This window comes from Echeneis naucrates, chromosome 23 (assembly GCF_900963305.1).
Source record: "Echeneis naucrates chromosome 23, fEcheNa1.1, whole genome shotgun sequence".
In the NCBI taxonomy this organism is placed as follows: domain Eukaryota; kingdom Metazoa; phylum Chordata; class Actinopteri; order Carangiformes; family Echeneidae; genus Echeneis; species Echeneis naucrates.
The window spans coordinates 15955614-15982017 of NC_042533.1; the positions used below are offsets into that span (position 1 = coordinate 15955614).

General features: G+C 44.6%; 1 protein-coding gene across 1 annotated transcript in view; it reads left to right on the plus strand.

Moving 5' to 3' along the window:
- Positions 1-13503: 13503 nt before the first annotated feature.
- The window catches only part of ttll12 (tubulin tyrosine ligase-like family, member 12), a 31411-nt gene continuing 18510 nt past the window's right edge, over positions 13504-26404 (plus strand). The window contains exons 1-5 of the mRNA XM_029495727.1: positions 13504-14011; positions 17421-17549; positions 21953-22089; positions 22516-22685; positions 23182-23380. Of these exons, the coding sequence (XP_029351587.1) occupies positions 13504-14011; positions 17421-17549; positions 21953-22089; positions 22516-22685; positions 23182-23380 (1143 nt within the window). The remainder of the gene's footprint in view (positions 14012-17420; positions 17550-21952; positions 22090-22515; positions 22686-23181; positions 23381-26404) is intronic.

Sequence of the window (26404 nt, forward strand, 5' to 3'; positions counted from 1 at the left end):
AAGAATTAGATCGCCATCCTACACGCGGTCGCCAAACTGCAGGAGGATACTGTGCAGACACCTCGATTGATTCCTTGACAGGTTGTATGCACTGGTGTATGAGGTTTGAGTTCAGAAAGGTGTGACATGGACCAAAAAGGGAATGACGGTTGTAGGATTTTTTTCAGACGACCCTTTTCTGGCGATAAACCTAGCTATAGATGAGTTGAATCATCCTGAAGCTCTAACGAATGCTGTAAATGAACTTTGTTCTGTAATAAACGATTTAACTATAGAAAATGATTCTGCGACTGAGCCCCTGTCTCTCCTCATTTCTCTCGGCTTGATTCACCTTCTCCACCGGTTGTTTCACACACAGAGTGTTTGAATGCCATAGACAGGGCCATACACCTGTTAGAGATTCAGGAGGGGGGAAACGCAGGTGTAGTTTCAGGGGCTGAGGAGAGGGAGGGGGGGGGGGCGAGGGGCAGAGCTTGTGGGGGATGAGAGGGAGGGGGACAGAGGGGTAGAGCTAGAGGAGAGGGAGGGTGAGGGGGGCCGAGGGGCAGAGCTTGTGGGGGATGAGAGGGAGGGGGACAGAGGGGTAGAGCTAGAGGAGGAGGGGGGCCGAGGGGCAGAGCTTGTGGAGGATGAAAGGGAGGGGGGCAGAGGACGAGAGGGGGTTGTGATTAGAAATAGATTCAATAATATAGAAATTAGGCAAATTTTAAATTTCCTGACTCCGACGGGCGTAGCCGATTATGGAGAATTTTACGGCTCTGTGATGGGAGCCGCTCATGACCTGTTTGAAAGAGCATTCTCACATGCACAGCCTCGTGACGTACAGATGGAGCTGAGAGGGGACAGACTGAGTAAGAGCGTGTCCTCTATAGTCAGAGCTGAGAACGCTGACGGGGGTCTCTCCGCCTTTCAGAATCTCTTGGATGAACTGGTTCAGTCCAACATGTCTGTCATGACGGATGCCGGTCTTGAATTAGTGGTGCAGTTGATTCACAACCCTCGCGGCGGAGGGAAAAGAAGCGTAGGTAAAATGTTGGACGAGGAGGTTTTGAAAAAGAGTAGAAGATTTTTGTACATGGTGGAAAATCTCCACAACAAAATGTGCTTTGCTATTAATTTGGCACACCTACTGCATCCCCATCTCTGCGATAGAGAGGCTGAGAGAAAGGCCAGAGAGTTTCAGACGGCTGTAGGTTTCGATGATCAGACGGACTTGACGTTCGATGATGTTTCAAAGTTTGAGAAGGTCTTGGATTGTAAAATTGTAGTGTTTTATAGAAACAAAGGCACACAAGCCTTCTCCAAATTCCTTACCCCAAACCCTAGAAAAGACAAAACTGGTGTTTATGTTTTTACACCAGAATCACTATTACGGCATGAAAAATTTACAATCTTTTCTTGGAGCCCGTCACGTGTGTGAGTACTGTTACACGGGGTACGACAGCGTTTGCAGCCACTGCTGTCTAGGGCGCTGCTCCGTGTGTCTGGACAGGTCGTATTTTAAAGTCAGGTTCGAGCCCGTCCTTTGTGTAGATTGTAACAGAACGTGTCCGTCTGCTTACTGTCTGAGTAAACACAAGGAGCCTGTTGAGAGAATAGGGTTTGGGTCGTACGCCAGTCAATGTAAGATGTACAAACAGTGTGAAAAATGTCACAGACTGTGGTACGTCGCTATGAACGGCAAGAGCAAACCTCACGTGTGTCAAAAATTCAAATGAAACATATGCGGGGAGGTCACCGGGGACGAGGAGTCAGGGAGCGAGAAGCATCTGTGTTACATGCAGACCTTCACGAACGACCAGGGCGTGCACGTGCCATATCTGGTGTGCACAAAAACCTTAGACGGCGTCAGATGGAACGCCCACGGCGTGACATGCGCTCTAGAGTTTCTCAGACATTTCAGAACGGCCTCTTATCAGAAAGCCGTCTTTATAGCACATAATTCTAAAGGTTTTGACAGCTACTTGGTCCTCAACGCCATGATAGATCTGGGCATAAAGCCGTCCTTGGTCATGCAGGGTAGCAAAGTGATTTTTTTTTTTTTCAGAAAGCGATTACGGTCATAAATACTTAGATTCGCTGAGTTTTCTGACCATGTCTCTCTCTGCCATGCCCAAAGCTTTAGGTTTTGCTGATAAAACCAAAGGCTATTTTCCTCACGGTTTTAGCTCTTTTTTTTTTGGCGCTGTTCTAGCGGCAGCCTGTAGCCGCAGCTCCTCGTCGTGTTTCGTGCAAACTTCGTTAATTTGTTGGTTCGCTCTTTTGTTGTTTTTTTTCTGTTCAATCACAACCTTCTGTTAAAGTTGCGAAATGGCTTTGGTTGGTTTGGTTTTTCTCCTACTTTCCTACTTTTTGTAACTTGGAAGAACGCCACCGGCAGTTGTGGCAGTTGATTGCGCTGTGTAAACGAGACAGGCCTGTGGTCCCGCAGGAGCTACGGAGGAGACGCCGGGGCTGCAGGTCCGGAGCGAAACAGAGGGAAAAAAGGAGAAGACACAAACCAGCGGTCCCAGCGATCATAACGGGGAACGTGAGGTCTTTGGGGAACAAGACGGACGAACTGGCAGCGCTTGTGAAGATCCAGAGGGAATACAGTGACTGTAGCATATTTTGCTTCAGTGAAACATGGCTGCACTCGCACATCCCGGACAGCAGCGTTGAGGTCCCAGGTTACAGTTTGGTACGGGCAGACAGAGACTTTTCCAAATGTCATGAAGGAACGTCTCTATACCACCCAGACATCGAACTGCTGGCTGTAGGAATGTGCCCGTATTATTTACCAAGGGAGTTCACGTACACCATTGTTATCACTGTTTACATCCCCCCGTCAGCTGATGCAGCGGTAGCCTGTGAAGTCATCAGCTCCACCGCTGCCAAACTACTGACTTAACACCCAGATGCATTCATGTTATATATTTTATTCCCTATGTGTAATGCTGCTGTTACACTGCAATTTCCCAGTCTGGGATAAATAAAGTATCTATCTATCTATCTGAGCAGCGTTTGAAGTACGAAGGCCCTTAACCTCGAGCTGAGGATTACTGCACAGACCGCATGACAGCCACGGGCAAGAGGGAGTTTGAGGCGTGGTACGAAATGGTCAGGAGTCTTTAACTTTGAAAAAGAAGCGCTGTTTTATTGTCAAAACGACGTGGACATTCTCTCTGAGGCTTGTACCATTTTCAGAAACGGTTACATCCAGGAAACGGGTGTGGATCCTTTCAGCAGATCGACCATAGCCTCGGCCTGCATGAAAGTATTTCTCACAAATTTTCTCAAGCCCAAAACCTTAGCCATTCCTCCGCCCGATCATTACAAACATCAGTTTAAATCTTATTCGCACGACAGCATACAGTGGTTAGAATGGGTTTCTAACAACCGCGGCATCTTTATACAGCACGCTCTGAACGCCGTTGCCTGAGGTCACACTGAGGAGAGAGTTCTAAATCATTGGACAAATAGGGGAAAGTGGGCAAAACGATAAATTGTCCTACCTCAGTCTCGTCAGACAGATTGAGATTGGAGCAGAAAAGGGGCACGTAGAGACTGAGATAACTGAAGCAGTGATCAGGGTTGTGAGCCCGTTGAGAGACATGTTGGAGACACTCCGCACTCCTCACCATCCTGAGAGGTCACTATAAGGTCGATAGCTCCACAGATCTTTACCACCAACTCATTAGCCTATCCCAAGAGCCAAAAGAGACGGCCTTGAACTTTGTGTTCCGCGCAATTGAGATAAAGGAGAAGTTGTTATGGAAAGCTGAGAAGATGAAGATGCTGAGGAGCATTATAGTCGAGCCACCATCCAGCAGAAGTTTCTCAGGTCCATTGAAACAGGACTATTGAGTGACTGTAAATTTTTAACATCCTGCCCCACCTCAATAATGTTAAAATCACAGATGAAGAGCTAATAGAGAAAGTGAATGAAGCGTGAAGTGTCAAAGGTGGAAATTGAGCAACAAGAAAAACCAAAGAGGTTCACTGCTGCTAGAGGCCCCAAGGTGCACGAGCTCAGCTCTGATATTCAAACTGACTCTGCCCCATTCAAGGTTGCCTCAATGTCCAAGGAGCCCAACACAACAGTGACTGTCAAAGCTGTGAAAGGCAAAGAGAGCAAAACCGAGCAGACTTTGAGCATACAGTAGATGATGGAAGAGCTACGCGCAGAAATGAAACAGTTGTTGTCCGCTGTCGTGGAAGCCAACCATCATCCCCCTGTGGGGAAACAAAGGTTAAAAGGTTGTCAGAAGTGCAGAAATGAGGGAGTAGGTGAAAATTGTTCACACTGCTTCAAGTGCGAGCAAGCTGGCCAATTTTCCCATGGCTGCAGGGCACAGAGACTGTTGTCGGGAAACAGGCCAGGACTACTGCGGCGAGCTCACCAGTAATCCAGGACAGAGAGTCCCAAAGCCAGTAGAGACATGTAAGCGTTTCATCGCCAGAGACATGCACAAAGACACAGCAGCGGCAGTGAAAACAGTCCAGTACCTGCCCTCCAAGCACCAATCACAGCTGGTTGGACTGGTTGGAAAAAGGTGTATGGTCTGCTGTTATGTGGATGATCATTCAGTTAAAGTGTTGTGGGACATAGGTGCTCAGTCCTGCATCATTAATGAGTCCTGGCGTGAACAGCACTTGTCCCACACAGTGATCAGGTCCTTTGTGGAGCTGTTAGAGGATGACACACTGATAGTTCTGGCAGCCAATGACATGGTGATACCCTATGTTGGCTGAATTGTGGTCAGCTTTCAGTTGGATGATGACCGACATAAACTGCAAGTTCTGATACTGGTATCCAGTGACCCAGCAGTTGCCAGTGATCCCATTATAGGCTATAACATCATTGAAGCTGTAATTAACAGGAAGAAGGCATAGAAAAGAGGAGAACGAAAACAATTGTAGTAAGTAAGTAAGAAGTAAGTAAAGCATTCTCCCTTACTGTAAAAACCGCTCAAAATGTGGTCAGGCTAGTGCAAAGTGGCTCAGATCCAGGCACCGGGGTGGTCTGCACTGGTGGGAAAAGAGTGATCTTGCCAGCGAACCAAATGTCCACCATCTATGTCAGAGCACATGTGGATGCACAAGCACGAAGGCACGACATGCTGTTTGCACCAGACATGTTCAATCCTCCACCTGAAGGTGTGTCCCTCAGTGAAGTGCTGGTGTGTATTCCTCAAAGAAGAGTTACATACATACCAGTCCCTATGACCAACACTACTGACCACAACATTTACCTGGACTGACACAAAGTTATTGGAAATTTAGAGACAGTAAAGACAGTGTATTCAGCAGACTTTCAGCCAAAAGAGAACAAACAAAAAGAGACACTGAGCCAAACACCACCAGAAGGCGCCAGAGTTGAGAGGCCGAAGATATGGGACCCACCAGTTGACCTCAGCCATCTTCCTGAGGCCCAACAGAAAGTCACTAAGACAATGCTGAGGGAGGAATGTGGAGCCTTTGCATATGATGGTAATGATATAGGCTGTACTCCCTCTTTAAAGATGCACATTACACTCCATGACACCAGTCCAGTACAAAAGACTTACATGTCAATCCCAAGACCCCTTCATAAAGAAGTGAAGGAGTACCTGCAGGATTTGTTGAATAGGGGCCGGGTCACGCATTCACGGTCCACATATTCATCTGTGGCATACGTCTGCAAGAAAGATGGCACCTTTTGCCTCTGTCGTGATTACAGAAAACTGAATGGCAAATCAGTGCCTGATAGTCATCCGATACCAAGGATACAGGACATGTTGGACACACTTGGTGGGAACTCGTGGTTCTCTGTCCTGGACCAGGGAAAAGCATACCACCAGGGCTTCCTGGATGATAAGAGTCGCCCCTTAACAGCATTCATCACACCCTGGGGGCTGTAAAAAAGCAGGGTTTTTTTTTTCCAAGTGTATTTTTAGTAGTTTTGTTTGCAAGTTACATTCAAACAAGACATCATTAAATTAAAAAAACAGAGCAAACTTTTCTCCCTATTCTCCCTCTCTTCCCTTTCCACCTCACTAAATAAGCAAAACATTAAAAATATAAAATAAGATTCAGTTGTATAAAGACATAAAGGAGAGAGAGAAGATATTTTCCCAAAGTTCTCAATAAGACTTTTGAGATCTTATTGACCTAAGACCTAACAGCATTGGGATCAAGCTATTAAAATTTTTAAGAAACAAAATTACGTTGTCAGCAAAAAGAGCTGTTTTATGTTCCACTTGACCTTCCAAAATTCCATGAATATCTGTTTGTGTCCTAATTGCTACGGCAAGTGGTTCTGTTGCAAGAATAAACAGTAATGGGGATAGAGGGCTTCCTTGCGGGCATCTTCTAGAAACCTTATAATTGGTTAAAACTTCTGTAGTGAGTTCTGTGTAAAGTAATCTGACCCATTTGCAAAAATTATTTCCAAAGCCAAAGCGCGTAAGCACTTCGATCGAAGCAGTTGAAGGCTTTCTCTGTGTCAAGTGAAAGTAAGGTTGTCACAAAGCAGGTTTCGTGGAAACGCTGAGTTTGTTAATCCTGAATTGTGGGAAACAAAGGGAGGTAACTCAAACCAGAGAAAGAGGGGTAACTTAAGCTTGTTTCCCAGATAAAAGTAACTTAAGCTCTCGGTCAGTTACCATAGTAACAGACTGTATGAACCTAACCTGGTTGGGATCAGGTTTTTCCCAATGAACTTCGAGTTTCTCTCTGACTCTGCCCTCTTTCAGCCACACATGGTAATTAACTATTTGTCGGGAGATGGTCATCAGACCATCAGGGTGACCCCTGAGAGAGATTGTGATATTATTGTGGTATGTGTTCTTCATAATATTGCCACTATTAGAGGAGAGCAACACCCTGCTCTACAAATTGAAGACCCTGATGATGACCCATTCCACCTGCCAGCTATGCAGGACGACAGATCTGTCACAGACAGATAACCCTAACCCTAACCCATATGCTGTAATCAGTGTGTGAATTATACAATGACAGTTGTGGGATCGCAGCATTTTCTCCAGGTGTAACAGGAACCCGGGTTTCAATCTCCTCAATCTGTTATTTGTACCTCTTTTAGGGGGGATGAAGTTGGAATTGGTGGGGGTCAAACCCCCCTGTAATTCACACTATGGTCAGAGATTAAGTCACCATCTGATTTATCACATTGATTTTGTTTATTTGTTTATTTAACACCATTATTATTCATAACCAACACTGCAGTGAAATAAAGACATGATACACATTTAATTTGGTCTTTTTTATTTCCTACAAATACAAGATTGAATGATACAATTGCACATGAATTCCACAGAATGAACCTCTGATGTTTACTGAACATCCATCTCATTGTGTCAATCTGTGCAGTGGAAGTTGAGGGACCCTCCTGCTGCTGCCAGGCCATACCCTGTTAAATAGGATGAGAATGTTAATACTTCAGCGTAGGTTAATGTCACACAATGTTAAGAATGTGAATGCAAAGAGACTATCAGCAACATATCAAGATGTTACCTCTATAGGGCTTTCTGGATCCCCCTCTGTAAAGGCAGCAGACACAGTTTCCTTTAAGCACTTCATCCTAGATGAGTGATATGTTTCAGTATACTTAAACTAACATTTGGGAAAATCTTGTATTGCCTACTTACAGTTACAAGGTCTGTTGTGGCGTGAGGGGCCTCCACCAGGCAGATTGAAACATGATCAAAATGAGGTAACCTCTTACCTGTTTGAACAATGTTTTTATATTTCATCTTAAACTGCTGTTAAGTGCGCCTCTCCCCCGCAGGATTGCACCTAAATTACATAAATAGGCTAAAATTAAATAATAAAGAAATATAAAATAATAATATTATAAGGGAAAACTGCTTGAATGGTAGCCTATTGTGATTGCAAACGACTTCATTTAAACTAGAATACTCACAGTTTACTCAAAGATTCCTTATAATTTTATTATATTTAAAGTTTATATGTATGGATAGCCTATTTTGTTATGTTACAAAATAATATCTCTCAAAGACAGAAATTCAGATAGACTTCTCAGAGGTTACTGAACATTCTTTATTGTGCCTCAATTGTAAATATAAATATATATTAAAATCTCTGGAATAAAATAATGTCTCTTCTGTGTTAGAAAAATCAGTTTGTAAAATAATAGCTCTCTCTGCTCGCGGTGCACTCAGCCTCTCATATGTCCCGACCGGGTCGATAAAGGGGGAATTTTTTCATCTGTGAAAGTGCATTTGTGCTTCGGCATCTTGAACGCTTCCGCTGCACCGCCGATTTCTGCTGTTTTCTTGTTAAATCAAATCAGATTAATTTGTATAGCGCCAAATCATAACAAAGTTAGATCAAGGCACTTTACATGTAGAGCAGGTCTAGACCAAACTCTTTATAGAATAATTTAAGGAGGTGACAGTGGCAAGGAAAAACTTCCTTTAAGAGGCAGAAACTTCAGGCAGGACCAGGCTCGTGGGGGGGGGGGGGGCAGCCATCTGTCTCAAACGGTTGGGTTGAGAGTGGGAGAGAGAGAGAGAGTGAGAGAGGGGGGCCCCAAAGGGGATGTAGTGTAGGGTGAGAATGAGAACATGAGAGGGGGATATTCAAACAGGTGTAGGTAGGAACATGATGCTGCATGAAGTTCATGGAGATGATGCTGTCGTACAGAATGCATGAGGATAAGGGAGAAGCAGGCGTTGCAGGAACATAGGATGGCAATGGGTCACCTCTTGCAGGAGAGGGAGAGATGAAGAGAGAGAGATGCTCAGTCCTTCCACCAGTAGCCTAGGCCTATAGCAGCATAGCTAAAGAGTAGATGGACTTTAACTTTAACTAGCTCTGTCATACAAAAAAGTTTTAAGCTTGGTATTGAAAATTGCTAAAGAGTCCGTCCGAGTTCCATAGAAGAGGAGCCTGATAACTGAAAGATCTGCCTCCAGATTTACTCTTGGGAGACTCTAGGAACCACAAGTAAACCTCCATCTAGAAAACGGAGTGGCTTAGTAGGACTGCAAGGAACCATGATCTCTCTGAGATATGATGGAGTTTCTTACAGCAGAGATGAAAGCCAAACTAATGTCATCCAGACTGATTAGATGATTAGTTAGGGTTTCTCTGAGGTGCTTAGGGCTGATTACAATAACTTCAGTTTTGTCAGAGTTAAGAAGTCAAAAATGTTGGGTCATCTAGACTTTTATGTCTGCAAGACATGTCTGCAGTCCGACTATCTGATTGACTTCATTTGGGTTCATTGATAAGTACAGCTGAGTATATTCTGCATAGCAGTGAAAGTTGATGCTGTGTTTCCTCCTGATACTGCCTAGAGGAAGCATATAGAGTGTAAAGAGGATTGGTCCAAGTACCGAACCCTGTGGGACTCCATAATTGACTACAGTCCATGAGGAGGAGCTGTTGTTAACATGAACAAACTGATGTCTATCTGATTAATAGGATTTGAACCACCTTAGCACAGTTCCTTTAATGCCAATTTCATGTTCCAGTCTCTGTAGTAAAATATTATGATTTATGGTGTCGAATGCAGCACTAAGATCTAAGAGGAGAAGTATGGAGGCTGATCCCTTGTCTGAAGCCCTTAGAATATCATTGGAGACTTTAACCAGCTATGTTTCTGTGCTACGATGGGCTCTAAATCCTGACTGAAACTCTTCAAGCAAACCGTTCCCATCCAGGTGGTTGTGTAATTCGTTTGCTACTGCTTTCTCAATGATTTTAGAAATGAATGGAATATGTGTCATATAGTTGGCCAAAACATATGGATCAAGATTTGGCTTTTTAAGCTGGGGTTTGATGACTGTGGGCTTAAGAGTCTGAGGTACATAACTCAAAGATAAGGTCAAATAAATCAGATCTAGAATGAACGGCTCAATTAAGTAAAAAAAATCTCTTTAAAGAGGCTAGCTGGTACTGGGTCTAATACACAGGTTGATGATCTGGATGATGAGACCATAGAAGCTAGCTCTGAGAGATTCAGAGATGAGAATTATTTCAGATGTGCAATAGGCGTTGCAGTTGATTCAGGAGTTGTTGTATTCAGTAGAAGATTATTGTCAGATTGTAGGTAAGAGCTGATGAATTCTTTCTGTGATTGTGATCATTTTGTCTTTAAAAAGCCCATAAATTAATCGCTGCTGAGAGCTACGGGGATCACTGGTTCAATTGAGCTATGACTCTCTGTCAGCCTGGCTACAGTGCTGAAAAGAACCCTGGGGTTGTTATTGTTTTCTTCTATTAGTGCTGAGTAATATGAACTTCTAGCACTGCTGAGAGCTTTTTTATATGTTTTAAGCTATCTTTCCAGACTTGGTGAGACACTTCCAACTTACTGGAATGAAAGGAAATGAAATTAATGAAAATTGGGAACTATAGCACGGAGCCAGCCTCCTCTGTTTGATTACTTTCTTTGGAGAGGGGCGGCATCATGAAGATTTGAATACAGTGTGGCCATAGTGCTAGATAAACATCTTCTATAGCTGAATTTATTCCTCGATGCTGTACAGCCAATTAAAGTAAACTCAAATGTAATAAGGTAATGGTCGGTCAAAAGAATTGTTAACTTGTCAATTTCAATGCCATATGTTAAAGCAAGGTCAAGGACATGATTGTAGTGGTGAGTGGGTTCATTCACATACCGGGAAAAGCCAGTTGAGTCTAGTAGGGAAAGAAACCCAGAACCAAGGCTGTCACTTTCTACATCTACACTGTGTGCACAATTATTAGGCAAGTGATTATTTTGACCATATCATCATTTTATCCATAATTTCCAACTCCAAGCTGTATAAACTTGAATGCTTATTGGATTTAATGCATATCAGGTGATGCATATTTAAGTGACGATGGAGGGTGTGGCCTAAGGAGATCAACACCCTATATCAAGGTGTGCATAATTATTGGGCTGATTCTTCTCCTTAGGAAAAAATGGGCCAAAAAAGAGATTTAACTGACTCTACAAAGTCAAAAATTGTTATAGTCTTTCAGAGGGATGCAGCACTCTTGAAATGTCTAAGATATTGGGGTGTGATCACAGAACCATCAAACGTTTTGTTGCAAATAGTCAACAGGGTCACAAGAAACGTGTCAAGAAGAAAAGACGCAAATTAACTACCACAGATTTGAGAAGAATCAAACATGAAGCTCAGAGACATGGCCAAGGTAAGAAAGGTTGAAACCCGACCACCTCTGAACAAGACACATAAGAAACGTCAAAATGGGCCAAGAAATATCTGAATCTTTTTGGGTTGAAAATGGACTCAGAATTAACACTCAGATCTACTGCCAATTTTTAGAAGATACTTACTTCAAGTAGTGGTAGAGGAAAAAGTCTGCGTCTTTCAAGAAGACTTTGATTTTATGCAAGACAACACTCGACTCCACTGTGTGGCTGGCCAGTAAAGGCCTTAAAGATGAAATACTAAAATGTGAAAACGTGAATGGAAGGCTTGTAACTGTTATCGAAAAGAAGGATGGCTATATTGGTCACTGAGGGTTTTTTGTTTTTTGAATTTCTGAAATGTTTATTTGTAAATTTTGAGTTTGTTTATTAGTCTCACATTAACAGGTGAAAATAAACAAGTGAGATGGGAAAATCTTTGTTTTTCATTTAAAATTGCATAATAATTCTGCACAGTAATAGTTGCCTAATAATGGTGTACATATAGATATTCTCTTAAGAAAGCCAGAACTTCACTTTTACTACTTAATTGTTCAGATTTGAGGGTTTGTTAACATTTTGGATTGACCAAGATCACTATAGTTGTACAGTAACAAAATGAATCCTCAAAAATACAATTGCCTGATAATTGTGCACACAGTATACATGTATATTGAAATCTCTCAATATAATGATTCTATCAGAACTGTTTTTTTACCTGTTTTTTGGGAGTTTTTGGGAGACTAAGAGTCAGTCTTTCGAAACACCTACAGCAAGATTTTGGTCTAGGGTTGATTAATAAGCTTGATTGAAATATCGTAGTCATCGCAGCCGCCCCTCCTTCTCCACCTATGGTAAGAGGGATATGAAAATTAACATGAGTCGGGGGTGTAGCTTCGGTAAGACTAACATACTCATCCTGCCAGGTTTCAGTTATATTTCAGTCTCAACTTGGGGTTGTCAGGGTTTTGGCTTTCTAATAAAATTGGCCATATTCCTAGAAATGTCCACAGTGGGATGGACAACATCTCTCCTAATCAGACCAGGTCTCCCCCAGAAAGTCTTCCAGTTATCTATGTAGCCCACATTGTTTTCAGGACACCACCTCAACAGCCAGCGGTTAAATGACGACATGCGGCTGTACATGTCATCACTAGTGGGGAGGGGGCCAGAGAAAAACTACAGTGTCCAACATCGTTTTGGAAAACTTGCACACCAATTCCACATTCATTTTTGTGACTTCCGACTGGAGAAGTTGAGTGGCTTTACTGTATACGCCTTTGCTGTATATGTATACGCCTCCTCAAAAGGTTTCAGTGTACCGACAGAACAACTGAACATGGTCTCAGAAGTGTTAGGAGGAAAAACAGTAATTTAATTGGTGGTGTTTCGAAATCCATACTTTTCAGTGTCTGGCTGCAGTTATGCGTACGTAAATGAAGGCTCGTGGAGAGGCTAACGAGATGATGCTAACGAGAGACGCGGGAACATGTCTTAGTTTCAAGTTTCCCCACCGGAGAAATTGACGTTCAAGGCAGAGGACTGGCTGAAATGGATAAATAGATTCGACAGGTTTCGTATTGCCTCCGGTCTTGAAACACAAGCTAATGAAAGTCAATGCGTTGATATATACAATGGGAGAGGAAGCCGAAGATATATTGATTTCCCGACATCTCAGCCCAGAAGAGGCAAGTGAGTATGTTAACGTCAAGGGGAGATTAGACGCACACTCCATTACGCGCAAGAATGCGATCTTCCAGAGAGCAAAGTTTAATCAGTGGCTGCAAGAGACAGGCGAGTCAGCCGACTGCTTAATCACCGCGCTGCACTGTCTTGCACTGTCTACACGACGAGATTGTGAGAGACAGACTAGTAGTAGGTCTCAGAGACAAATGCTTGTCCGAACAATTGCAAATGGATCCTGAACTGACTTCAGAGAGAGCAGTTATCAGAGTTAAACAAAGCGAACAGGTGAAAAAGCAACAAGAGATGCTAAAGACTAACTTTAAAGCTGACATTCCAAACACACAGCTGGATAATATGCACGCGCAGCAACGTAGCGGAGCAAGATCAAAGAAAGCCAGAACTCAGCCCAGACAGACATTTAAGAAAGCACAGGACAGACAATGCAAAAGATGTGGACACACAGGTGGACATAATCTGCAACATTGTCCAGCGAGGGAAGCAACATGCAACCATTGCAGGAAAAGGGACATTATGCAAGAGTTAGCCAACCAAAAAAAATACATACATACAAGTTAACATTGCAGCAACAGAGGTTGTAGATGACAACGCTTGCTTTCCTGGGCTCACTAACAGCTGATTCAGATAGCAGCCCCTGGATGATAAAGATAAAAATGGACAATCAAGAAACAGTGTTCAAAATTGACACTGGTGCAGATGTGTTCGCAGTTCCAGAAACATTGTATGCTCATGGCCTCTTCAGCAGACTGGAGAGGGTGGAAAAGATCCTAAAGGGGCCAGGAAGAACCACTCTCAAAGTAAAGGGCAAGTTCACAGCCACTGTCACTAAAAGACACTTAACTGTGAAAGAGGACATCTATGTTGTGAAGGGGCTGAGCACACCACTGCTTAGCCTGCCTGCCACGACATTGCAGCTGGTTGCCAGGCTGGACAACATCAGCCTTGACTCCACAGAGACTATAAAACAAGAGATTCCCAAACTTTTCTCCGGCCTTGGCAAAATGGAGGGTGAGTACAACATCGTACTCAAACCTGAAGCAAAGCCGTTCGCCAGGCGCATCTCCCTTCCTCTCCTTCCAAAGATTATAGAGGAGCGTCACCGTATGGACCAACAGGGAGTCATCTCAAAGGTGGAGGAGCCCACCGAGTTTGGAAAAAACAGTTTTTCATAATAGATTTCAATTTATTCATTTGTGCGTCTCTACAGGTAAAGCTCCTTTTCAGAAAGGGGGATGTAGTGTCAGGTCCTATACGTCAGGTAGGAACCTTGATTATGTTGTGTTGTTGAAGGAGGACTCAATAAAGTTGTCTACTGAAGTGAATGAAGTTGGCTCGCAGTCGTATGTGTATACACCTCCTCTAAAGGTTTCAGCGTACCTATATTTACATTTACCCTTAGCCTGCAGTTTCAGATAAGACTGGATGTCGTCTGCTCTGGCCCCCGTATTACACTTAACTATGGCCGCCAGTGTCACTAACTTCACGTTCCTCACAATAGAATCGCCAACCAGTGGGTGGGGGGGTGGAGAGATATTGGCTGCCGTAGGAGCTGGTCTAGGTCGGCAAAAGGCTGAAGGGGGCGGCTAGCTACACTAGCATTGGCTGGGCTAGCTATGGTGTGGAGCTGCGACTCTAATTCGCTAATTTTCGCCTCCATTTCTACAATCTTCCTGCATCTATGACAAGAGGTGCTATCGTAAAAGGAAGCAGAAGAATAGCTAGACACGACGCACACAGTACAGGAGAGGAGAGGGATAAGGAGGAAGAGAGAGTGGAGAGAGAGCTAGAGGACATTGCTAATCGTGTAGTTTGATTCGCAGAGCAACAGAATTGGCTATAAGTTTAGGAAAGGGGAGTGTGGGGAATTCATAGCAGAACAGCCTATGTAATCATGGCCTTGAGAAAAGTGCTCTGAACAAGAAAAAGGGGGGGGGGGGACCTGGGAGCTGCAAAGGCGGGAAGTCTCTCAGCGTCCTGACATCTGTAAGGTGTAGAGTCAGACTGAAACTAACTACTGTGGAAGGGGGGGAAGCCTGAGAACGCAAAGGTGGGAAGTCTCTCAGTGGTCTGACATCTGTAAGGTGTAGAGTAGACTGAAACTGACTACTGTGGAAACCTAACGGTGATAACATAAACAGTGTCAGTAGAGGTCAAGGACCAGTTGTTCAGAACGTAATTGTTATACAAACTGGTTGGCTACACTGAGCAGGTAGAAGAAGGGTCAGTTACTCGGAACGAAAGTGTCATACCAACTGACCGGCTGAGAGACTAAGCAGGATGGACGGTGAATTGGACAGGGAAATAGATGATGACGAGTGGGGACCACCAATCTGGAAGCCGCTGCTGATGGTAATTCAAATGGTAATATCAGCAGCCGCTACAATATCAGATAAAGAAAAGAAAAAGAAGGAAGAATTTGAAAAAGAAATGAGAGAAATTTGAAACAGGCTGGCAAAGATAGTACGGAAATAGAACCATTAGGCAGAGTAATTTGGAAAACAGAAAAAGAGTGCAAGGAGGAGAGGGATAGGGCAAAGCAAGAGGAAGAAAAGGCGAGCATCATGGGGAAAAACAAAGTGGAAGAGAAAAAAAAGAAAAAGGGAAAGGGGCGGAAAAAGAAAGGAAATGGTGGATGAACGCCGGAGTATGGTGCTGGTGTAGAACATAGAATGAAACAGGCAAGTTCAAAAAGAAAGTTGAGCCCCCTCCATACACTCCCCCACCGGGGAATGTTAAAGGAGGCGGAGCCCAGCCAGGGTTATACCCAGTATTAAGGGTTTCAGGGGGAGAAGTTTTTATGGATCAGCTGCCGGTCAATACCGGAGGGCAGGCTGGACCATCTGTGCCACCCAGTGAGGGGGGAAGCCAGGGACAGACAAAGACAGACAGGGCATCAGGACAATTGCCACAGCATATACACCAGAAGTTAGGGGAAAGAGGAGAGACTGTACGAGCAAAGGGACACATACAATGACTCATTGACATCATGATCCAAGCAACATGAATCAAATCAGATTTCAAAATCAAATCAGATTTATTTGTATAGTGCCAAATCATAACAAAGTTACATCAAGGCACTTTACATATAGAGCAGGTCTAGACCAAACTCCTAATAAATTTATTTAAAGAGATCCAACAGATCCCCCGATGAGCAAGCACTTGGCAACAGTGGCAAGGAAAAACTTCCTTGAAGTGGGAGAGAGAGAGATAGGAATTGGAGGGGGGGGTGTAGGCAGGAACATGTTGCTGCATGAAGTTCATGGAGTTGAGCTGTAGTACAGAATTCATGAAATATGGGACCAGCAGATGTTGCAGGAACATGGGCTGGCGATGAGTCACCACCTGCAGGATGAGGACAGGGAGAGAGAGGAGAGGAACTGGGAGAGACAGAGACTTTGGCAGAACATGGTTAGTAAATGCAGTATAAATGCTTAGAACTGGGTGAAACTGTGTTTTTTAAGAAGGATGGTTCTTATCAGCGCATGCAAGGGGGGAGGAAAGGAGAGCAAGCGAGAGGGAGGGAGAGAGAAAGAGGGAGAGGGGGAGAGAGGGTGACAGGGAGAGACAGACAGCGAGAGGGAGAGAGAGAGAGAGAGAAGCTCAGTCCTTCCCCCAGCAGCCTAGGACTACAGCAGCATAGCTAAAGAGTAGAGGACTTTAACTTTTAAACTATAAGCTCTGTCATACAGGAAAGTTTTAAGCCTGGTCTTGAAAATTACTAAAGAGTCCGCCCCCCGGACCAATACTGGAAGTTGGTTCCATAGAAGAGAAGCCTGATAACTGAATGACCTGCCTCAAGATTTATTCTTGGAGACTCTAGGAACCACAAGTAAACCTCCATCTAGAGAGAGTGGAGTGGCCTGCTAGAACAGTAAGGAACTATGAGCTCTCTGAGATATGATGGAGCTTGAACAGAAGGATTTTGAATTCTACTCTATATTTTACTGGCTGCCAATGAAGAGCAGCTAACACAGGAGAGATATGATCTCTTTTCCTAGTTCCTGTTAATATTTGTGCAGCAGCATGCTGAATCAACTGAAGGCCTTTTAGAGATTTGTTTGGACATCCAGATAGTAATGAGTTACAGTAGTCCAGCCTAGAAGTTACAAATGCATGGACTAGTTTTTCTGCATCATCCTGAGAAAGGATGTTTCTGATTTTCCTAATGTTTCTCAGGTGGAAGAAAGCTACCCGACTAACTTGTTTGACATGAGGGCCCAGGGTTAGCCATGCCATTACTGTCAATAGCATAAGGACAAAATACCCCCTGCCCATCGCAGCGGCAGTACCTAAATTTAAGTGGGAAAATTGCCAAACCCCAGAGATTTTCTAGATAAATGTAAAGATAAGTGTATCCACTACACCGGTGCACACCCTGTTAAGCCAGGGCTCCAGAGAAAGTTGTACCGACAGGCCGTTACGATCAAACCCACCCTATAATCGGGGGCGTGGGGGGTTCAGAGGTCGGGGCGGCCGAGGCAACTTCTCGGGAGGAGGGAGCAATGACCGGTGTTACTACTGCGAAGGGCAAAGGGCAAGAAGGGCATTGGGCTCGTGAATGTCCGCACAGGTCATGGGGACGAGGCACAGGATATCGTCAGATCACACCTCGAGGGCACTCTGGGCGTGGAGGCGGTGGGCATGGTCCTGTCCGCCAAATGTCAGCTTCCAGTGGCCAGTCCTGGTCATCCCATGCCCAGTGACACACCCCACAGAGAGACTTGGGTGGCATCTTAACAGCAGACCCGATGCTACCCGTCTTAGTCAACAAACAGGTGCTGCCATTTCTGGTCAATACCGGCGCAACGTGCTCCACTATGAACACCTCTCGACCAGCTGCACTGTCAGACCAAACTACCACCGTCATGGATGGGAATCACAATCTCTGCCATTGTTAACTACCATGGGGAAGCAAAGCCTCATACATCCGTTCATTTACTCTCCAACCCTGCCTGTCAATCTCCTAGGCAGAGACTTGTCGATAAAACTAGGGGCATCCATAATGTGTAGACCAGATGGACTCACGGTGACTTTACTAGATGGGACTGAGTTGCCCTGTTCCAGGAACCCCTCTAAACAAGGCAGTTATTTCCTCCAGCCAATGCAAGGTTCCTATGCGGACATCTACTGGGCAATGCTGAAACCTGAAACTACTGAGCACCGTGGCATTCTCTCAGCGTTCATGAGGTGGAAGCCCTGGATCGCGTCCCTCGAGCCTTACATGCCTCCCCCTGATCCTCCACACGTAACATTGTTTTACGATCGTAACCAAAAAGAATGGTTCCAGGAAAGGTTCCGAGAACAATTAGAGGGGAAGGACTGGCAGATCACCACCCGAAACATATACGTCACTCCTGTGGGAGTGGCAGCAGCCGTGTCCCTGACACCAGAACAATTGCAGTAGTATCAGATGTCGGAGGAGGCCGCCCCACATGTGTCTCTAGCTTTACATCCTAAACATCAGGCTAAAGAATTGGGTGGAATGGTAAAACTAGCATTAGCACAGGATGATTGGGTTATCACAGACATTCGCAGAGTACTCTATTCGGCTAGAGCCAACATATACTTAATTCAAGTAGAAGCAGTAGATAGCTCAGTTCTGGAGGAGGCCCAGGTCTCCCGGTTTCAGGGAAGAGAAAGAACAGATCACCCTGAGGCTGCGTCTATCATTGACTATCTATCAGAGTCCCTATAGGCGCAGATGTGGGACTGGTACAATGGGAACCATTAACTTTTGAGGTTAGCACCTCTGATCCAGTGTGGATCAATCAGTACCCCCACAAGCCCCAAGCAGAGGAGGGCATTGCAGAAACCATTCAGGGCCTCATATCACAGGGCGTATTGGAACCTTCTGTGTCTGCTTGGAACACTCCCATTCTGCCAGGCAAAAAGAAAGGCACAGTTAAATACAGAATGGCACACGATCTGTGCGCCATTAATGACATTTTAGTGACTCCAACCGTACCAGTGCCTAATCCCTATGTGGTCCTGACTAACCTGGCCCCTTCGCATGAGTGTTTCACCTGTATTGATTTGGCTAACGCATTTTTCTGTCTTCCCTTAGCGGAAGATCGCAGGGATATCTTTTCATTCACTTTCAAGGAAACTATTGTTGTTTTGCTTGACTAGGGCAGGTTTTAAGGTCAGTAAGTCGAAACTTCAGGTGACCCGTAAACAGGTCACGTTCCTAGGTTGTGTACTTGTGTACTAAGGGGGGCAATCTCTCACCAGCACACAGAACCACTATCCTGCACCATCCATGGCCGCAGAAGGTCAAAGACATGTTGTCGTTCCTAGGGCTCATGGGGTACAGCCGTCAGTATTTCCCCAACTACACCGGGTTAACCCAGCCCCTGAGAGCCTGTATTCGGGAGCAGGGAATGAAGAACCTCCGTTCTTGACGGTCTCAAGAAGCAGAGCAGTCCTTTATTGCATTAAAACAGGCTCTGGCTACTGCTGCGGATCTGGCTACCCCAGATTATAGCTGCCCATTCTTCCTCGATGTTTCTGGAACAGGAGGATGAGTGAATGGTGTCCTGTCCCAGAAAAAAAAAAGGGGGGGGGGGGAGTTTTGATGTATGTGAGCGTAATGCTAGACAGAATGGAACAATGACACCCGCAATGTACACAGCATGCAGCAGATTTGGCCAAGTTAATTCAGAGAACCGCCCATACAGTCACGGGACACTCCCTGAAAGTCCTAACGGCACATAGTGTAGTAGCATACGTACACTCTCAGGTATTTACGTTAACTTCGCTGCAACAACAGAAACTGAGCAGAGTGCTGGATGCCCCCAACATCGCATACACACGAGGGAATCAATATGGCAGAGAAGATAGGGGTAGGAGAGCCACACATGTGCGAGGAACAGGTAGCAAAGGAAAAGAAAGTCAGACCAGATCTACAAGCTGAGCCCTTAGAAGGAGGAGTGAACCTATACACAGACGGATGTTGTTATAGGGATGAGAAGGAAAGGTTAAAAGCAGGATATGCAGTTGCGCAGGAACAAGCAGGACAGTTCACTGTGAGAAAGGCAGAAAAGTTGAAAGGAGCACAGTCTGCACAGAGAGCAGAAGTAAGGGCGGTAGTAGAAGCATTAAAGATGAGTGCAGACTGAAGGAACGAATGAACCAAACCGTAAAAAACAAATTAGCCAAAATCTACGCACAGACTGGAATGAATTGGGTCACTGCATTACCACTAGCACTAATGGCTATAAGGTCAGCCGTAAATGCCAGTACCGGGTTCACTCCGTTCGAGTTCGAGTTTCCCTGGATCTCAAGCTCAGGCTCCTGGAATGAGGAGGCGGAAAACAGACCTCCGAAAGCTTATTTTGCTGAATTATAAACATTGTTGTCCGCTTTCTCTAAGCAGGTCTGTGAGCAGCGCTCAGGAAACCAGGCAGCAGTCATTCCGGATCAAGAGTGGGTCGTGCTGAAAAGAAAGTGGACTGAGCCCAGGTGGACGGGTCCTTTCCAGGTGACAGAGAGAACATCACATGCAGTAAGACTCAAGGGCAAAGGTGACACCTGGTACCATTGGAGTCAGTGCGCAGCGGCAGAGGAACCCTTCAGGACGGTTGCAGAAGTGCAATGAGACCTACAAGAAACGTGCACAGAACCGGCTGGTTCTGAAACAGACCACTCCGGCAAAGAGGCAGAATAATCCTCTGGAGTGGTCCGCCGGGACAAGGTAGTCTACCCTTGTACCCAGAAGACCAAGATGAGGGGTAGGTGAAACAGCGCTCCTCCTCCTCCGACACATAGCGTGCTAAGCTACAACCACACAGATTTGTTCTGACACCCAAATATGCTGCTAGACACCAATGGGGCAGTAGCCGTGGCGCAAGAAGAACAGTTCCGAGGAGCCTTTTTTTGATCTTTTATTAGAGATCAAAAGGGGGAATTGTGGGGAATTCATATAATATGTTTGAATCATAATCTGGTAGTGTAACAGCAAAGCAGAACAGCTTACGCAATCATGGCCTTGAGAAAACTGCTCTGAACAAGAAAAAGGGGGGGAGACCCGAGAACTGCAAAGACTCACTGTCATTCGAACACAGAAAAACAACTTCATAATAGGATAATAAACCAGAGAATAGGGGGATCCAGGGGCTACAAAAGACGGGGACCTCTCTTTGTTGTTCAGAGCATTTTCACACACGGCGCTTGCATGTAATGCTCTCCAACGATAGTTGAATAAAGAAGTGTTTATCCTCACCCGGTCTACTTGTCTTCGCATTAATTCGGACTTTGGGACAGCAACCATGATAGGAGCATAGCAAGTTCGGTTGCAACAGGAGGGATATTGAATTCTATACCAGTGTTAGTGTGACAACAGTTTGCTATTGGATTAATCGAGTGAATAGAAAAGAATAGCAGATGACACACAAAGTGACACAAAGCACAATCACCAGTGACCGGAAATGACTTGATACGCTTACCGCAACCAATCAAGCAGCCAAAAACTAATCACAGTTCTGGACAGTTTGATCCGTAATTTGATTTGTGAGTTTTGGAGATCCGCCCACAGGGCAGCCTCCCGAGGATTACGTCACACACGCTAACCCAAACAATGACAACCGGGGGAGGGGTGGCACACACAGAAAGAAAACGGGACATTATCTTCAGTTAATAAAAAAAAACCCGGACACCCTGAACGGGACGTAAAAAGTGTACATGTCCGGGAAAAGAGGACGTTTGGTCAGCCCAATTTAAATGTATGCATCGACCCGAGCAGCAATCACGCCGTCTCCCTCACTTTTACAGCCGCAGTGTTGCATTTATTTCTAAAAACATGTTCAAACATGCCGTATGAGCGCATTAAGATTTCCATCTCTGGCGGGGTGAAATACCGGGCCTCCTGTTCCCCGTTGCCATGGTGGCTCGTCGAATCGGGGCTCCATTGATCTTTTTAGAGTTGCGGTGCACACGCTAAACTCCGGGTGAAACTACTCCGAGTTGATCTAACTAACTCAAATCTGCTGTTCTAGAAACGAATACTCGGGGTTTTCGCCTTTAAAAATTTCCCACAATGCACTGCTGGCACTGAAGCCATTCCCACTTCTTCCGGGTTTGTCCAGTGAGCCTCCACGTGAGTAGTGTCGGCGCAGATTGTAATGAATGGAGACGAGGATGAGGAGTTTGGCGCCTTCGTCGCATTTCACGCAGGGGCCCTGCGGTCCTCTGGAGTACCCCAGATTTACTGGAGGAGTCTACACCGCAAGATCACTGGCGAGGTCTGTGTCCAATTTACCGGCACCCGGCCTGGATGCGGCACTGCGTCAAACACTTCACGTCTCATTCATCACAGCTCTCTTAGTTATTGTTATCATAGTCGTGGCGCGGATAAACGGCAGCTTTTCACAAAAATTCACGGGCATATATCTTATTAACGCCTCTCCATCTGTGTACTTGACTCGCGTCATTTGTAGCAGGTGAACTGTGAGAATCACACGCTGAAGACGTTTAAAAATACAGTCAACATACGCGGCTTTGTGTTGTTTGTTATAAGCAGAAGAAGCAGAACTGACAACATTCTTGACTCGTTAGATCAGCTTTCTTAGTGTCCTGTCCTGAAGATGACAGGCAAGCAAACCTCAAATCGACCAGTTCTTCAATGGAGTGTGATGAATAGAGAGACTAAATGTTTTTGTTCATCACAGGTCTATGATGCTGGAGAAGTTTTCGGAATCATGCATATCCAGGTAGAAGAAGAAGAGGACAATGGAGAGAATGAGGAGGAGAAAAAGAGTAAGGAAAATCCTGGGCCGGTGGTCCACTGTAAAGTGGTTGTGACCCGTGACAGTGGGCTTCAAGCTTCAGATCCAACCAGGTGAGTGAATAGAGGGTTGAAATACCTTGTTCAATGAAGGAAATGTTATGCAGCACCAAAATAATAAAATAGGATATAATAAATACCGTTATGTGACAGCATCTCTATATATATATATATATATATATATATATATATATATATCATCACAGACTTTTTTTGAACTTTATGTGAAGCACACCTAACAAGGTTGAGGCTTAATTACGTAGTCACCAGGTTGATTGGGCTGATGCTTCCTGCAATGCACTTAATCATGTCTAGTTACTGGGCCAGGTTTGCTGACACATCTCAGTGATAGAGTACCCAGTTGATGGGGCTGGCGTACTCACTTCATCAGGTGGGATTGAGTGCAAATAATTTTCCAACACAATGTTTTATCTTATAAATTTAATGTTCATTTTATGGTTAACCATAAGGAATGATGAAAGCAGAGGGAGCAGGGATTAATGAGCCAAACTGACAAACTTGTCTTATTGCCTCCTCTGTCTTCCTGCAGTGTTTTCCTGGTGGATCATGCTTGGACCTACCGCGTGGATCATGCCCGTCAGCAGCTGGAGCAAATCCCAGGCTTGCTGCCCAGAATGGCCACTCTCATGCAGGTCGACTTCCATGTCGACAGCCCTGATCCAGATACAGTGGAGTTGGTGTTGGAGCGCATGTGGAAATACAACCAGACTTACCACCTCTCTCAGGGGGTAAGTTCAGGAGTAATGATCCAACATCAAAACTGGTTTAAAGCTCATCTACTTTGACTTTGTGATGGAGACATTTGCCTTGTATCCCACCCATCCCCACTTAATCCAGGTTCACAGGCTATATGGGGGAATGGTTTTGAAAGAGAAAATTTTATTAGTGTAATATCAGTAGCTGTGAAGAGTGGTCTCAAAGGATATTTAGTGTCTACATCTCAGAAACAGAGCTTAGTTCACCCACAATGTCATGAAGGGGGTGGGAGGGGTTGCCCATGATGAATGTCAGTTTGACCAACAACCTTGTTTCACCCTCCTCCTCAATGGAGTCTAGAGAGCATTCCAGGACAGATCTGCCTCTTCTGACCAGCTTGTTAAGCCTTTTACTGTCCCTCTCTGAACTTCCACTGCTCCAGCAAAACACTGCATAAAAGATGGCAAATGGGATAGGTGATCATCCAGATATTTGTACTCCTCCACAATCTCTATGTCCAGACCCTGGATGTTCACTGGCACAGTTCGGAGGGGCTTCCTGCTGAAGTCAATCACCACCCCCTTTGTCTTACTGGCATTAATGTTTAGGTGGTTCTGTTCACATCATTCGACAAAGTTGGTGATGAACACACCAATTCCAGGTCTGTATGCAAACTGTAGAGGGTCCATCGCACTCTGCACCAGGAGTCGTCTGAGGTGGTTCAGGACTAGGGATGCATCAATACCACTTTTTTCCAAAACAAGTAGTGTACAAATACTTGCATTTGAATCCTTACCGATACTGAGTACTTGCACCATTACACATAGTTACTTTTTTTTTTTTTTTCCCACAGATATCTGCTATTTCAACAACATTCCTCAGTATGATTTTTCTTACATGGGTGACTGTACTGCAGTGAAACGTATGACAAACACAAATTTAACAAAATTGTCATATACTGACATTCAACATTAGTGTTGAATGTCAGTCATATACTGAGTACTGACATTTAACAGAAGTGCTTTAAACATGACACTGCCACACGGACTGTTTGTTAAATGTCAGACAGTATATGTGGCAGTCTCACTTCAAATGTTTAAGTTGCTTGTGTTGTAAGCGGTAGATTTTGCCCCTCCTCTCGATAGTTTTGCTCAACATAATTTGCAGTTTGCTTTGTTTTTGTCACTCTCATTCACCTGAAAATAGTTCCATTCTGCTGACATGACTTCTCACTTCCCAGTATGCAGTCAAGCGCTGTAAAGCACATGCTGCCGCAAAGTGGTATCGTTGGAAATTTTATAAGTAAGAGTACTCATGCCTGGTATCGGTGCATCCCTATTCAGGACGATCATCTTCATGGTCTTCCATCAGGTGAGAGGTTAGGACTACTGGCATTAGGTGTTTTGGCTCCCTGGGATGCATGATCTTTGGAACTGGGACCACACAGAATGTCTTCCACAGGAGTGGAACTCTCTACAAACTGAGGCTGAGCTACAGGCTTAGATTGCTTGGGGACTAGGCCTCTCTCCACTCCATGCATGTAAATTACAACCTTACATGTCCCCTCCTTTTTCTCCTTCACGCTCGCTCTCACTGTGTTTCTCTCTCAACCCAACTAGTCGAGGCAGATGGCTGTCCTCCCCGAGCTTTGTTCAAGTAACAAGTGTTCTCTGGTGCATAATGTGTGAAATGGCCAATGGTCGTCAATAAATGTTTTCTTGTATATTATCTGGATCTCTCTCGGCCTTAAATCAATGGCCAGACAAGTGGGTGTGTTTCATCCTGTTAGGTATATGTATGAGTTGTGACTTACCAATTTGTTGAACCTTTAGAGTATTATTTAAAACTGAAGCTGCTGATTCAAATTAGGGTCAGTTGGAGAATCCAGTGAATGAGACAGTTCAATTTAAATTTGATGTTGCATAGTGATGAAAGTAGAACTAAAATCAACAAAAGAAGCCTCTGCAAATTATTTAGGCTGGAAACCAAGGCAGCTAATGAGCAATGTCGTCAGCAGGCTCTAGGTAGAGTGCGTTACCTGCTACCAGGTCTTCTTCTTTATCTGTGGTTTCATCTTCAGCTGTAATAATACAAGCAGACTTTTTCTGGGGAACTCTTGACTTCTTTGTGGGTTCTGTAACAAGAAACAATCCAAGCTTCAAGTTCTCTGGCCAAGCGGAATGCCTGCTAAAAGCAGACAAGACTACATGGAAACTAAGTAGACAAAAGGAAAGCTCAGTTCACAAGACAGATGTACTTCCTCCAGCTCCTCTTGCCTCAGACAGACATGATAGACCTGATGATTCTGAGAGCCAGTGCCCAATCCATAAAAAGCCCCATGTACTCTGGAAGTGCCGGGCTTTCTGTGAGAAACCTTTAGAGGAATGTAAAGCATTCCTGAAGGAGAACGAGATTTGCTTTAAATGTTGCAAATCTGCCAGACCCGAAATACACTACAACGTTGTATAAGCATGAAATGAATAGCACGAAAATTACTGTATTATCACTTGTGCCTAGGATTGTGTATATTATTGCCTATTATCAAGGCTCAGTCTGTAAGGGATGTTCTTTACTGTGGATAGACTTAAAAAAAATTACTGAAGGATGAAATGTAATAATGGCTTAAATTTTCTTTGGGTTTTTATTAATTAATAAGGGATAAATCAAAACATGTGCTCAAGACAACCATCTCAAACAGGACTACCATCAACTACTCTGACCTCTCACCAACTGCACCAGTAAAAGCGGGGTAGAGATACAGACCCTGGTTCGGGTAGGGGGCATGAAAGTATTGAGGGTGCAGGAGGTTGAGGACAAGCTACACTAGCAGATTCAGCAAACAAACTCATCTGGACAGTCCTATAATCAGAGAGAGGGCACAGAAGTCAAGTCAGATCAAAACAGGCCAACCCACCTGGACTAACTGCATAGTCTCAAAGAGGCTCAAACATGCCACACCCTCCACTTAAATACACTTCCTCTTCCTGGATTTCTTCCTTTGCCAAGACTCTGTCTATCTTAAGAGATCTACCTGCTGGGCCCCCAGCTACTATTAC